General features: G+C 43.8%; 1 protein-coding gene across 5 annotated transcripts in view; it reads left to right on the plus strand.

Annotated features, from left to right (window-relative positions):
- LOC110534333 (RING finger protein 24) overlaps positions 1-15,345 on the plus strand; it is a 64,227-nt gene that overhangs the window by 22,064 nt on the left and 26,818 nt on the right. Inside the window, exon 2 of one of the 5 annotated variants that reach the window (XM_090187186.1) lies at positions 12,301-12,413. The exons of 3 other annotated variants lie outside the window; for them this stretch is intronic. Coding sequence is in view for 1 of the 2 variants with exons in the window: in XM_090187184.1 (XP_090043310.1) it covers positions 13,189-13,205 (17 nt within the window). In the remaining variant the exon portion in view is untranslated. Of the gene's footprint in view, positions 1-12,300; positions 12,414-12,806; positions 13,206-15,345 lie in introns of those variants that run through there. One more of the 5 variants, XM_090187184.1, reaches the window with a different exon arrangement.

Consider the following 15,345-nt stretch of genomic DNA (forward strand, 5'->3'; position numbering starts at 1 on the left):
GCAACAACATCTCCTCCCCGCTGATCCTCAACACTGGGGCCCCACAAGGGTGCGTTCTGAGCCCTCTCCTGTACTCCCTGTTCACCCACGACTGCGTGGCCACGCACGCCTCCAACTCAATCATCAAGTTTGCGGACGACACAACAGTGGTAGGCTTGATTACCAACAACGATGAGACGGCCTACAGGGAGGAGGTGAGGGCCCTCGGAGTGTGGTGTCAGGAAAATAACCTCACACTCAACGTCAACAAAACTAAGGAGATGATTGTGGACTTCAGGAAACAGCAGAGGGAACACCCCCCTATCCACATCGATGGAACAGTAGTGGAGAGGGTAGCAAGTTTTAAGTTCCTCGGCATACACATCACAGACAAACTGAATTGGTCCACTCACACAGACCGCATCGTGAAGAAGGCGCAGCAGCGCCTCTTCAACCTCAGGAGGCTGAAGAAATTCGGCTTGTCACCAAAAGCACTCACAAACTTCTACAGATGCACAATCGAGAGCATCCTGGCGGGCTGTATCACCGCCTGGTATGGCAACTGCACCGCCCTCAACCGTAAGGCTCTCCAGAGGGTAGTGAGGTCTGCACAACGCATCACCGGGGGCAAACTACCTGCCCTCCAGGACACCTACACCACCCGATGTCACAGGAAGGCCATAAAGATCATCAAGGACATCAACCACCCGAGCCACTGCCTGTTCACCCCGCTATCATCCAGAAGGCGAGGTCAGTACAGGTGCATCAAAGCTGGGACCGAGAGACTGAAAAACAGCTTCTATCTCAAGGCCATCAGACTGTTAAACAGCCACCACTAACACTGACACTGACTCAACTCCAGCCACTTTAATAATGGGAATTGATGGGAAATGACGTAAATATATCACTAGCCACTTTAAACAATGCTACCTTATATAAATGTTACTTACCCTACATTATTCATCTCATATGCATACGTATATACTGTACTCTATATCATCGACGGTATCCTTATGTAATACATGTATCACTAGCCACTTTATACTATACTATGCCACTTTGTTTACATACTCATCTCATTTGTACATACTGTACTCGATACCATCTACTGTATCTTGCCTATGCTGCTCTGTACCATCACTCATTCATATATCCTTATGTACATATTCTTTATCCCCTTACACTGTGTACAAGACAGTAGTTTTGGAATTGTTAGTTAGATTACTTGTTATTACTGCATTGTCGGAACTAGAAGCACAAGCATTTCGCTACACTCGCACTAACATCTGCTAACCATGTGTATGTGACAAATAAAATTTGATTTGATTTGATATTGTATCTTTAGGTCCCTGGCACTTCCCAGCCCTAAAGGGTCCTGATCCTAGATCAGCACTCCTAATTTGAGACGCTCAAGAAGGCTCCTTGAAGAACACAGTATAGTGGTCTATGGTTTCAACAGCCTCTGTTCTGTTGTTGTAAGGTTTCTTCTAGAAGTCACTCTAGCAATGTTTTCCCAAAACCGACTGACCTTTGCTATCTCTAAGAAGTCATTGGTCTGTTTATGTGACCTACTTGGAATATTCCCTGGTTTAATTCTGGGAATTGAGGCATCTGCCCTCAGTATCCTGACATCTGATACCAAATGAGACAATGACAAAACGTCTGTGTTCCATTGGTTCAGTGCCGTCTATTAAAGATGGGCTATAGAAGAGTAGCATAATCTTAGACATAGGCCTATGTTATTGTGAATGCTGGCTTTGGATACCGTGCAATTAAAAACACAATCCTTAGATAGCTTTTCAGAATTCACAGATAAATTGGTCCACATGGAAAACTAAAGGCATAGAAACCACAAAGGACTTGGTAATGGGAAATAAAGTTATTTAAATGACAGAATTAAAAGTAATTTTGGACTGACCAATGTTGATATTTTCAAATACATGCAACTTGAGTGTTTAATATCAATTAATGTAGATTTGAAATCTTTTGGACATCAGTGCAATCTTGAGGGAATCCTTTCTGTGTCACGCCCTGATCTGTTTCACCTGTCTTTGTGATTGTCTCCATCCACCTCCAGGTGTCTCCTGTTTTCCCCATTAGTCCCCAGTGTATTTATCCCTGTGTTTCCTGTCTCTCTGCCAGTTCGTCTTGTTTTGCCAAGTCAACCAGCGTTTCTCCTAGCTCCTATTTTTCTCAGTCTGTTTTTTCCTAGCCCTCCTGGTTTTGACCCTTGCCTGTCCTGACCACTCTGCCTGTTCTGACCTCGAGCCTGCCGACCCCCTGGTACTGTTTGGACTCTGACCTGGTTTATGAACTCTCGCCTTTCCCCGACCTGCCTTTTGCCTACCCCGTTTGGTGCAATACATTATCGGAGCTCAACCATCTGCCTCCTGTGTCTGCATTTGGGTCTCGCCTTGTGCCCTTATAATCTGAGTCAGAAAATGATATTCATATGATAGGTAAGATATATAAAACCTTGCAGAGAGCCTATCCAACTGACAATCTCTTTGAAAAATATGAACTATTGGAACAAGACTTAAAATAACTGATATTGGCACAAGATGGAGGGAAAGTTGGAACATAACTAACGAAATGAGTTAGCGAAAAGGCTTAATCCAAATTCTACAGCACAAAAGCATGCCATGTCGTTATAGTTAGAAAGTTGGCAGTCAGAAGTATGTACATTTGGGCCTACTTTTAATCTGTCTGTCTGCATATTTCAAGCCATGGTATATGAGGAAGCAGTGAGATACCCAATGGGTTGATGATACTTTCCTTGTCAATCATCTTGGAAAGCGGGCGTGGCAATGGGCACAGTCGGCACAGCTGAATTTGCGAGGCCCCGCATCTTGACGGTGTAGACATTTTTTTTCACGCCCATTTCCTGTAATTCTAAAACTTTCTCCGTGGAGCTGAACTTTTTGCAGTTTTAAAGCAAATTTTCAGGAATTCTGCACATTTTGAATTGACAGAATGTTGCCGTTTTTTAAAGCAAATTTCCTGCAATTCTATGCATTTGGCCTTGGCTAACTAATGGTGTGCTATTTTGCTCAAACATAATAACAAAACTAATACTGCTAAATTAATTGTTTTTGTCATTTTCAATTATCCCTGTCTGTATAGTTTTTATTTTGGTGATTTTTTTTTTTTAGTTCTTAAAGATTATATTATAAAATATATATATATAGATCGTCATTGTTTCTACATACTTTATCTGGTTTTAGTCATTTAAGTTTACACCGTGATTTATTATTATTAATACAGCGTCCCGAAAAAACGCTAAGGATTTCAATGGCAGAAACATCCCTGAGGTTGACCTTGTTAGCTCTTATTGAAATGCATTCTCTACCCATCGCCACCACATCTCCATCTCTGGAACTAAAGTTAGTCTGACCTAGTTTATTGCAGAACTTGGCATCAACTGTGCAGAAAAACAAGCATTCTTTTTTTCGCAATACATATTTCAGCGCCTGAGGGAACAGCGCTGTTATGTTTTCTCCCCGAATCGCTATGACACCTATTTAACGCTATAGCAGTGTCGCTCCCCCTCGGTGAACAAAACCAATCACCCATATTGTCCCGCTGGCCAATAGAGAACAAAGTGGAGTTTTTCCGAAGGTTTCCCCTTTAGAAAGAGACTAAATGACAGAAGTATAGGATGTATCCCGTGGTAAGCTTTGTGAGTCTTCTGCATTAGGGCTGACTTGACTGGGTCGGTTTGCAGATTAGCTCACCACTGTTGTCACAATGATTAGGAACAATGCTATATACTTTTAGCCTAAGCTGTGATGATTCCAATTACTTCTAAAGCCCTGATAATGCTACTACCACCATGTCAGGAATTTGGGCTTCAAGATCAATTAAACAATGGCTGACTGATTTGTGTGTGTATAGTAGTGGTGAGTCGTGACGGGCAGCTTTTTGAACAGCCCCATGCCTGCCTGCCTGCTGCCGCTTATGGAGCTCTGCCTTCTGCCCGAGGCCTCTGGTTTGGTGTTGCCCTTTGGCATGTTAAGTTTAAAATGTGCAAATCATGGCTGGCTGTAGCTGCCAGTGGAAATTTCCACTTCAGAATCAGATAGTGGACTTTGTTTTGGGTGCTGGGGGCTCGCCACAAGCCCTCTGTAAATTGGCTGGTGGTGTTGGTGGTGTTGCGAAACACTGCAAACGGTCAGCTATTTTAATACAAAAGAGAGAGGGGGGGGGGGGGGGGGTTGTGTCTTACAAAAGCATGTGTTCTGAACCAAAACTATACAACTGGAGTTAGTTTTTTAAAAAAAAGCAGTTCTACAAAAAGGGATTTTGGCTCCTTGATTTCTCATAAGAGGGTGAAAGCCCGATTTAGTGTGAACGTGTTACACTACTGTCTATGATAATTAGTGAACAACTGTAGTGACTTTTTGCTTGCTGATGTTCCTTCATAATGTATCAACCTACCATGTTTTGTCGGTTGGGCCCACCGAAAGTCTAATTATTTGATGAATCTCTTCCAATGAGTGTAATCAAACCACCATAAAGACCATTTACAATAGGATATGAATACAAATGAAAACATGTTGTGATCTTGTGTTTCCTAATCATGCAGTAGTGACAGCCGGTTTCCCTTCAATCCCGCATAATGCTGTTGCGACGGAGAATTATTCGTCCTCTAGAAAAACTAGTATTGATCAAACACTCTGTAAGAGATCTTCAGGAAACCCCCCAGCTAAATGTCTTTTGTCTGAATGTCAAGGGTGTGTTCTCTGCCCTCTCCTGTACTCCCTGTTCACCCACGACTGTGTGACCATGCACGCCTCTAATCAAGTTTGCAGACGACACAACAGTAGTGGGCTTGATCAACAACAACGACGAGACAGCCTACCGAGAGGAGGTGAGGGCCCTCGGAGTGTGGTGTCAGGAAAACAACCTCTCACCCAAAGTTTAAAAAAGGAGATGATCATGGAGGGCGCACAGCAGAGGGCGCACCCCCCCTATCCACATCGACGGAACAGCAGTGGAAAGTTTTAAGTTCCTGGGCGTACACATCACAGACAAACTGAAATGGTCCACCCACACAAAGTGTGGAGAAGAAGGCGCAACAGCGTCTCCTCAACCTCAGGAGGCTGAAGAAATGTGGCTTGTCACCCAAAACCCTGACAAACTTTTACAGATACACAATCGAGAGCATCCTGTTGGGCTGTATCACAGCCTGGTACGGCAACTGCTCCAGTTGCCGTACCGGGGGGGGGGGGGGGGGTGGAAAATGGTGCTGTGTCTAGATAAGCCACTGACTTACCCTGCTTTGGACCATTCCTGTTGCTTAGTATTAGGCCCTGCCCAATGCAATGGAAAATTACTGGAAAGATGCAATGAGGGTTCTTCTTTCACTTTCTGACTATCTACTTGGCTGGCTATCTGGTGGGAGGGACTTCCAGGCACCTCTAATTTTAGGTCCAGTGTAAGGCAATGTGCTCTGGTCTGGGGTTCCTTAGTTTGCCGGCACGGCTCAGAGTGGATATGGTATTACGGCCCCATGCCGGCTTGTCATGTGATTTGAGAAAGCCACAGGTTCTGCAAGGGAGAAAATGAGGGTCATTTTGTTAGAGCCTTTCAAAGGGCATTTTGGGTTGTGGTGTATTCAGACAGATTGAGGTATGAAAGCAATGATTTTTCAACACTTGTGTCAAATTGAGCCATTACATTTATTGCTTGGGGTGGGGGGGGCAACCAAGAATGCACACTAAAGATAGCGCCTTCATGGCCGTATTAATTAGATACCTGCAATGTGGAGATAACCAACAGTTTAAATGGTACAGCTTGCCAGTAAACCACCACTTCCCTCCAAAAATAAGGAAATGAACTTGCCCAATAATCCCCGGACTATTCACTTGGCACCTAACATCCTACCGTGTGGGCGGTTACTCTGGTGCAATCCAGGAACCAGCGGGCAGCGCCATGTGACCAACGCATGGCGGCAACGAGGGGAAAACTACTGAGGCCTCACCCTCAGGTCACCCAGTCCCAGCCAAGGTAATCAGATCCCTTATCCCTGGGCATACTCTAGTCAACGGTTTCTCATACTAGTCCTCGTCCTGGGAACCTCAGGCGATCCACATATTTAATATATTCCAGTACGAACACACCTGATTCAGCTTGTCAACAAGCCATCATCATCAAGCCCTTAACTAGGTGTGCAAGCGGTGGAATAGATCAAATGTGGGAAACTGTCAATGCGACCAAGGGCGTGTTTGAGAAACACTACTTTAACTAGAGAAACAGCCTTCCCTCAGTGCTGGTGTTATTAAATATCTTGTTTCTCTGCAGCCAATACATGTCTGACTGGGACTTCACGGTTGAGTCTGTGGCATAAGAAATGCACCCTCTTTTGCATGTGTATTTGTGTAGTCAAACTTTTGTTCAGGTCAAGGCTTTGAGATTGGTCACATCTTTCAGTGTTGTCTGACTAGACTAAATTGTAATCAATAAAGCAGGCTAGTTTTTTATTTAAAGCCAGTTTGGCATTAACTAGGCTTTGGCTACTGTATGTTTTGGCATTAGCTAGGCTAGGTGTTGTTCAAGTGTTTTGGCCCATCTATTTCCCCTTAAGATGATTTGTGAACAGTCCTGTGGATTGGCAGCTGGTTGGTGGCTGCTGGGCAATGGCTGAGAGGCACTCCAGAGAGTGTGTGTGTGTGTGTGCAAACACAAGGCATGTCTTACTTCCTACACAACACTTCTGAATCGCATACTGTGGTTTTATGGTGCTTAACCAAATACATTTAAATTGTTTGAGCATTCGTTTGGACTATTTTGTTGAAACAAATAGGTTCAGTAACCCCATACCTTATAATTGCCAGATGTCCAATTTCCGTATGAAACGTGGTCAAAGACTTCGCTCAAGCCACGTTGGAGGGCTTATTGAAATCAATGTACGATGGGATCCACACAGAGGGCAAAGAATTTATCTTCAAACCAGAACTGGTTTCACTTTCACTGTCCAGCAGGAATCTCCACTGCTGTAACCTCCTGAGGACACCCAGGACAAGCTGGAGAAGGGGAGTAGAAGAAGGTCTAGAAGAGTAAATTACTGTAAGAAAAGCCCTGTGGAAGAACTTCGAGCTGTTCTGGGGCTTGTGGGAAGAGGGTGTTGGTTGTGTCATTTGATACCTCCACTTGTTAAATTGCAACCCACTTGCAGGTGGCTGAAGGCTGCAGCACTTGAGGAATCTTTCAAAAAACGTCTCTGCTTAACTACAACCTACATCAGAGGGCCTATCGTCGAAATGTGGCTGCTGGTTTTCGTGGAAATGTCAGCAAATTAGTTTAGTCTAAATAAATTATTCAATATGGAATGAAACCTGAAAGACACTGCAAGCCTTGAAGACTAAAAAATATCTGTCTATTATTTATTCTTTACACATGTTAAGAGCCTTGCCAAAGAGAGAGCCCTCACCTTATCTCACCTCACAAAGCGCTTAGGCTACATAGCTTCTCAAAGGTTAGCCTTTGAAACAAAGAGCCAACAACCAAAAGCCTTTTTTGCCTTGTCGGTGTCTCACCTTAAATCACACTCTCTCAAAACGAGTTGGCTATCAGTTCTCCGCTTCTCACATTGCAGAGTGCGTCGTGTTCTCTCTCTCGGTCTATTTTTAAGGCTTTATCATCCTCTGTGAGCCTTGTATAAGTCTCCTCTGAGAGAGGCACGACCGACATGTTGAAATGCGAACTACTACTGTAAGGATGGACCCGTTACCTCATAGAACGATGAGAGGGCAAAGCCTTTGTTCCTCCCATTAAAATGCTTTTGGCTGAACTGGCCTTGGCATAGTTAGCGAGAATATACAGCCTATATTGAGCTGATATAGGCTAGTCTGTAAGCACAATCCCATTTCCCTCTCCTCCTCAAGCCTGTCTCCAGTCGACTATGAGCTGTGGGTTTGTTGTGTATTGTCCTGGCTGAGAGAGCCTTCCAGTTTGAAGGGAGGATAGGCTAGATGGGAGGTGTTTTTAGATGCTCTAATAGATTTTGGATTGGAACCAGTCTGAGGTGGATGGAGTATTGAGTAAAGGAGAAGAAGTAGGAGCTAGGGAATTTTCAGGTCCTTTTTTGTAGGATAATTTAGGTACTTTTCTGTGATGAGATCTGATGACATTTAGGTGCTTTCCTTTTGAGGGCAGTGGTGTGTCAGCGGTAGATTCTGTAATTTATACAGTCAATAGTCCTCTGTCTCTGACTGTCAGTTCAATTGGCTTTGTTCTGGCACTGTGTGAGGCAAATTAAGTGTACTTTGGATTTTTCCCCTCTCAAAGTGGCCTGATTCAGTACAAACAAGGGAAATGTGAATAAAGGTCCACGTTGTGAGGTCCGTTGATCCCTGGAGTGAGTGTGCATTTATTTGTAGGCATTTGTGTGTTCCAGGCCCACAGAGTAACTGGCTGTAGGCCGTAGTCTCCCTAGCTGTCAGTGCCCATTTGAGAGTAGATGTCTCTCTGTCTGTTTGCTCCTTCAGTGAATGACCGTCGCTGTCAGTGCTGAGAGGCACAGGCTCTGGACCAGTATCTCCACTTCCTGGGCTTCTTCGACCTCCTGTAAGGATGTGCTTAGAGACGGAGAGATCCCAGTGATGAAAGAAGAAAAAGTCTTTTTAGAGGGTAGTCGGTGTCAGAATTTAAAAGGGATGAATTAGGACTGCCAATAGTCTGTTTGAGTATTTTCTTCTCATTTCTTTGCTCCATTCAATAGCAGGACAACATACAGCCCTGAGTGACACCTGAAACGCGCCTTTGTGGACGACGTCGGTTGTTTACCGCGGCGGGGTAGGGTTACCGGGACGACGGGGTGTACCCGGGACCATCTAGCTAAGCGAATCCTGATACTGTCCATTAGCAGGGGGTCGATGGTCGACAGCCGCCTGCGACACAACGAGGGGAGGAAGGGGTTCTGGGAGGGATTCTATGAATCACTCTGGACGAGATCCCCAAGAGAGACCTTTAAAATCCGCTCTTCCCTGCCCCGTTCCCCAACACCCTCCTTATCCCGTCCCACCCTACTTGAACAGCCACTAGGCTACTTAGCTGCTACATTGACATTTTACAGTAGCAAGAAAGAGTATGTGAACCCTTTAGAAATACCTGGATTTCTGCATAAATTGGTCATAAAATTTGATCCGATTATCATCTAGGTCACAACATCAGACAAACACAGTCGGCTTAAATGAATAACAAACAATTATACGTTTTCATGTCTTTATTGAACACACCGTGTAAACATTCACAGTGCAGGGTGGGAAAAGTATCTGAACCCTTGGTTTTAATAACTGGTTGTCCCTCCTTTGGCAGCAATAACTTCAACCAAACGTTTTCTGTAGTTGCGGATCAGACCTGTACAACGGTCAGGAGGAATTTTGGACCATTCGTCTTTACAAAACTGTTTCAGTTCAGCAATATTCTTGGGATGTCTGGTGTGAACTGCTCTCTTGAAGTCATGCCACAGCATTGCAATCGGTTTGAGGTCAGAACACTGTTGTTGATTTACTTCTGTGTTTTGGGTCGTTGTGCTGTTGCATCACCCAACTTCTGTTGGCGGACAGATATCCCAACATTCTCCTGAAAAATGTCTTGATAAACTTGGGAATTCATTTTTCCGTCAATGATAGCAAGCTGTCCAGGCCCTGAGGCAGCAAAGCAGCCCCAAACCATGATGCTCCCTCCACCATACTTTACAGTTGGGATGAGGTTTTGATGTTGGTGTGCTGTGCCTTTTTTTTTTTCCACACCTAGTGTTGTGTGTTCCTTCCAAACAATTCCATACATCTGTCCACAGAATATTTTGCCAGTAGCGCTGTGGAACATCCAGGTGCACTTTTGCAAACGTCAGACGTGCAGCAATGTTTTTTTTGGACAGCAGTGACTTCCGTGGTGTCCTCCCATGAACACCATTCTTGTTTAGTGTTTTACGTATGTAGACTCGTCAACAGAGATGTTAGCATGTTCCTCAGATTTCTGTAAGTCTTTAGCTGACACTCCAGGATTCTTCTTAACCTCATTGAGCATTCTGCTCTTGCATCTTCATCTTTGCAGGACGGCCACTCATAGGGAGAGTAGCAACAGTGCTGAATTTTCTCCATTTATAGACAATTTGTCTTACTGTGGACTGATGAACATCGAGGTTTTTAGAGATACTTTTCTAACCCTTTCCAGCTTTATGCAAGTCAACTATTCTTAATCTTAAGTCTTCTGAGATCTGTTTTGTTCGAGGCATGGCACACATCAGGCGCCGCTTCTCGTGAATAGCAAACTAATATTTTGTGAGGTTTTTTTATAGTGCAAGGCAGCTCTAACCAACATTGCCAAATCTCTTCTCATTGATTGGACTCCAGGTTAGCTGACTCCTGACTCCAATTAGCTTTTGGAGAAGCCATTAGCCTAGGGGTTCACATACTTTTTCCAACCGACACTGTGAATGTTTAAATTATGTATTCAATATAGACAAGAAAAATACAATAATTTGTGTTATTAGTTTAAGCACAGTTTGTCTATTGTCAATTTATTCAGAAATCCAGTTAATTCCAAAGGGTTCACATACTTTTTCTTGCCAATGTAGGCCAAGACCTGAACCGCCAGATCTTACATCAATTGAATCAAAAGCCGTGTCCTGTATGTCCTCTGTGTGTCACCACACGTGGTGAAAACGTAGCTTTTTAATCAACTTAACATCAATCATAAATCATGCCTAACTGTAATAGGCTAGATTTTGAGGAATGTAGTGGTAAGAAGTCCACCATTTTGAGATGATAGTCAGGGGCCGAGGACAGTTGGTCAGGGACTGAAATGGTCTTTTGTATTCAAGTCCTCTTGTAGCTAGCCTGTTAGTCAGTGTAAAAAAAAAACCCCAGATCGGCTAAGCTTTAATGACCACAAATCGCCTAATGGTCAATCCAAAAAAATCACAGTATGCTACCCGGGGCACCAGTCGTAAAAACAAACTGCTCCTCCACACACACCTTCTAGTCTACCTCAGTCATAAGTTATAACAGTCCCTTCATAAATAAATTAGTGATCATATCTGAGTGCTGCTTGCCTGCCATGGTATTGGCACCCACTCAACAACGTTTACACGGTGGGTGTTGCATAATGACGCGTGGCTCTGCCAGTCCGTACAGAAACAGCCTTTGTCTCAGCAAGCTTGCGCAGGCTCGTGTGTGTGTGTGTGTGTGTGTGTGTTTCAACATTGTTCGGAGGGAGAGAGTTCCACTGCCGGATCCAGCTAGAGCCACAGCAGAACTAGTCTTAGGGTGAGCCAAGCCCAGTCCAAACAAGGCGATAGTGGAGCTAATTGTTATCCATCTGGGCTAAATATATGAACTCAGCAAAAAAATAAACGTCCCTTTTTCAGGACCCTGTCTTTCAAAGAAAATTAGAAAAAATCCAAATAACTTCACAGATCTTAATTTTAAAGGGTTTAAACACTGTTTCCCATGCTTGTTCAATGAACCATAAATAATTAATGAACATGCACCTGTGGAACGGTCGTTAAGACACTAAAAGATTAGGCAATTAAGGTCATAGTTATGGAAACTTAGGACACTAAAGGGGCCTTTCTACTGACTCTGAAAAACACCAAAAGAAAGATGCCCAGGGTCCCTGCTCATCTGCGTGAACGTGCCTTAGGCATGCTGCAAGGGGGACTGTGGCCAGAGCAATAAATTGCAATGTCCGTACTGTGAGACGCCTAAGGCAGGGAGAGGGGACGGACAGCTGATCGTCCTCGCAGTGGCAGACCACTTGTAACAACACCTGCACAGGATCGGTACATCCGAACATCACACCCGAGAGACAGGTACAGGATGGCAACAACAACTGCCCGAGTTACACCAGGAACGCACAATCCCACCATCAGTGCTCAGACTCTCTGCAATAGGCTGAGATGATGCTCTCGATGTTGCAGCTGTAGAACCTTTTGAGGATCTGAGGACTCATGCCAAATCTTTTTAGTTTCCTGAGCGGGAATAGGCTTTGTCGTTCCCTCTTCACGACTGTCTTCGTGTGTTTGGACTAGAGGTCGACCGATTTAATCGGAATGGCCGATTTTTCAAGTTTTCATAACAATCGGAAATCGTTTTTTTGGGGCGCTGTTTTGCCGTTTTTATTTGATTTAACTAGGCAAGTCAGTTAATAACACATTCTTATTTTAAATGACGGCCTAGGAACGGTGGGTTAACTGCCTCGTTCAGGGGATGAGCGACAGATTTCGACCTTGTCAGCTCGGGGGAACCGATCTTGCAACCAGTTAACTAGTCCAACGCAATAACGACCTGCCTTTCTCTCGTTGCACTCCACAAGGAGACTGCCTGTTACGCGAATGCAGTAAGCCAATGATGGGGATGTTGGCCTTGTCGGGTGTCTGAAGTTCATCCTGTGCGTCCTGCTTGTTGAAAGAATCTGTCTAATCCGAGGTGAGTGATCGCTGTCCTGATATTCAGAAGCTCTTTTTTTGCTGTAAGATACAGTGGCAGAAACATTATGTTCAAAATAAGTTGCAAATAACACTAGAAAAAAAAACACATAATAGCACAATTGGTTAGGCGCCCGTTAAACTGCTGCCATTTTCTTCCGGCGCCATTTGCCTTCTCTTCCCTAACAGTTGAAACTCAACTCAAACATTGAAAAACAACCTAGCTTGTGAACAAAACAAGGTAAATAGCCAAGAAAAACAAGGACAGTCTCTCACTTCAGTAGACTTTAGTTTCAATTAGACCTGCCACGGTGGCTGCTGGACCAAAAAGTTAATTTTAGGCCCTGGTCTGAACTTTGGGTTTAATTTTACCCCAGAGTTTGTGTGTGTGTTTGCTTCTGGGATGTGTATGTCAAAGGGCCATGTGGAACCAGTGTGTTTGGGAGCCCAGCTAAGTGGTGATAACCAGGCTTTCCAGTCGTGGCCTCGTTTTGATAGAAAGATTGTGAGGTTGGCGTGGGGCCACGGCATACTAGCAGAGCAGGGGGGCAGAATTGAGCCCAACCGAGAGGGCAGCAGTGTTTATGACCGCATACCAGCCTAGCGGCTAAGCTAGGGAGACTGAGGGTGTTAAATTGTGATGGTGTTATTACTACCATTCGTGGTCGCAGTGTGTGTGTGACGAGGGGAAAAGGAAAATTAACAAAGGCTGAGCCTCTTCCCAGCGCTGCCGTTCTCACAGTTATAGATGTAAAGATTGGGTTCCGCTCAACACTATGAAGGCACCACGCGGGTGAGTGTGTGTGTGTGTGGGTTAATGAGTGTGTCCTCTGGACGTAGACAGTGTGTGCGGAAGACAGGGTTTATGGTTTATTATGTCTGTTGGCTTGGCTGTATAGGGAGGAGTAACTGTAAACTCTCTGTGTGTGTGTGTGTGTGTGTGTGTGTGTGTAGAGTTGGGCTCTATCCAATTTCCTACCTTCTTACTGTGCCTGTGCCATCCCAGGATATACATTATTACCGGTAGTGCACACAAGGGGGTGCTTTTCTTTTTCAAATGTAAAAAAAAAAAGGCCACAAAAAATGTTATTTACCAGAATGCTAACATGTACTAAGGAATCGCCATAGGGGATGCTAGGTAAACGCTAACGAGCGCATGCAAACATTTTCTACTAAGACATCTCATTACTCATAAGTAATGCAAGTATCTCTAAACACAGCTTGCAGCACACACAAAACAAATATTAGACCGCAGGGATCTTCATCTAGGAGGGGATTGTCTCTGTTGCTGTCACCAAGAAGCTTGATCTTGCAAGCTAACGTTGGCCATTTAGCAAAACCCAGCTGGAATGAGTTAATTTGGCACATCTTAGATGGTTAACTTAATAGTTATAAAATATATCAGTTTTGAATTTCATACAAGTGTAACTTGTTCACCTCACTTAAGTTGCGCCGCAGGAGTGACTCACCTCAAGAAGCTCCCGTTTTGCTTGTTGTGAATCTTTGTAAACAAACACACTTGACTGGCTTGAACAGCTGTTTTGGGAAACTAGTACCGGTAAGCTTCATAATGAAAAATGATCTAACAGGGGAACTGATGAACGTGATCTGCTTTGTCTATTTCCTAGTGCACAGGTTGACTGCAGGTATTTATTTAACATGGCCAAATATTCAGATGTATATATATTTTTAAATGTATTGGAAAATCCATACAGAGGATTTTTCTAAATTCCCGGGATACGGTAAGTATGGTATACCACCCAACCCTTGAAAATAAAAGAGAGCGGCACACTCTTAACAGTATAGCAACGTTTGGACAGCCAAGCTGTCTTCATCAGGTTATAATCACAAACACTGCGGGATGACTCGTTTATGTAGTGTCAAAAGTGTCTGTAATCATGTCCAAGAGTGGCCTAATCATTGGGTAATTATCAAATATTAAAATGTCATACAAAGAACAGCATACAAACAACAAATGGATAGCATACGATCATAAATTCAGTTTAGACGACACAAGCTTACAAACAATTACAATGGCAAAGTCACAATAATCACAAGAATGGCTTCAGATCAAAGTCTACGTTGAGACCGAAGGGAACAAGGGTCTTTAAGCTAAAGATCCAGCCTCTCGTTTTAACAATAAATTATCAAGGTCACCCCCTCTCCAAGGGAGGGTGACATGTTCGATGCCAATATAACGCAGAGACGAAATCGAGTGGCCTGCCTCCAAGAAGGCCGCAACTGGGTAAGTAAAGTTTTTACACCTAATGGTGCTACGATGCTCTGAGATGCGTACTTTTTAATTTGCGCTTGGTTTTACCCACATAATTTTTACCACAAGGACAAGTTATAAGATAAATAACTGTCTTAGTGGAGCACGTAATAACACCTTTGATTGGGATCGATTTCCCTGTTTGTGGGTGTTTGAAGGATCTACATTTTATAAGTGCCATTGCATTGAGCACAGCCATTACATTTGTAGTTTCCATCCAGTAGGGGCGCAAATAGACGTTGTTCAGGAATATCTTGGGGTGGTAAATCAGAGTGTACCAATTGGTCTCTGAAATTTCTGCCACGCGAGAATACGAAAACCCATTACCGAGACTATCATCGGATTTTAGACTGTGCCAATGTTTGTGAACGATTCCCTTAATTTGTTCAGAGCACTTTGAATAGCGGGTAGTTAGAACACAAGAATGCGTCTTTTTGTGAGAGTGACCTTGAAAAGGGTCATGTTTTGTTTTGAATATTCTCAATGGCAATATTAATCTGATCATTTTTGTAGTCCCTGATCTTTTTCTCTGTCAATCTGATTTGTTTTTTGCAAATTCTTTTGATTCGACAGAATTGGCTGTAGGACAAACTATTTTTCAAGGGAAGTGGGTGACTCCTGTCAGCCCTCAACAAACTGTTACGATCAGTAGGCTTCCTGT

This window comes from Oncorhynchus mykiss, chromosome 10 (genome assembly GCF_057628025.1).
Source record: "Oncorhynchus mykiss isolate SJ-2025 chromosome 10, ASM5762802v1, whole genome shotgun sequence".
NCBI lineage: Eukaryota > Metazoa > Chordata > Actinopteri > Salmoniformes > Salmonidae > Oncorhynchus > Oncorhynchus mykiss.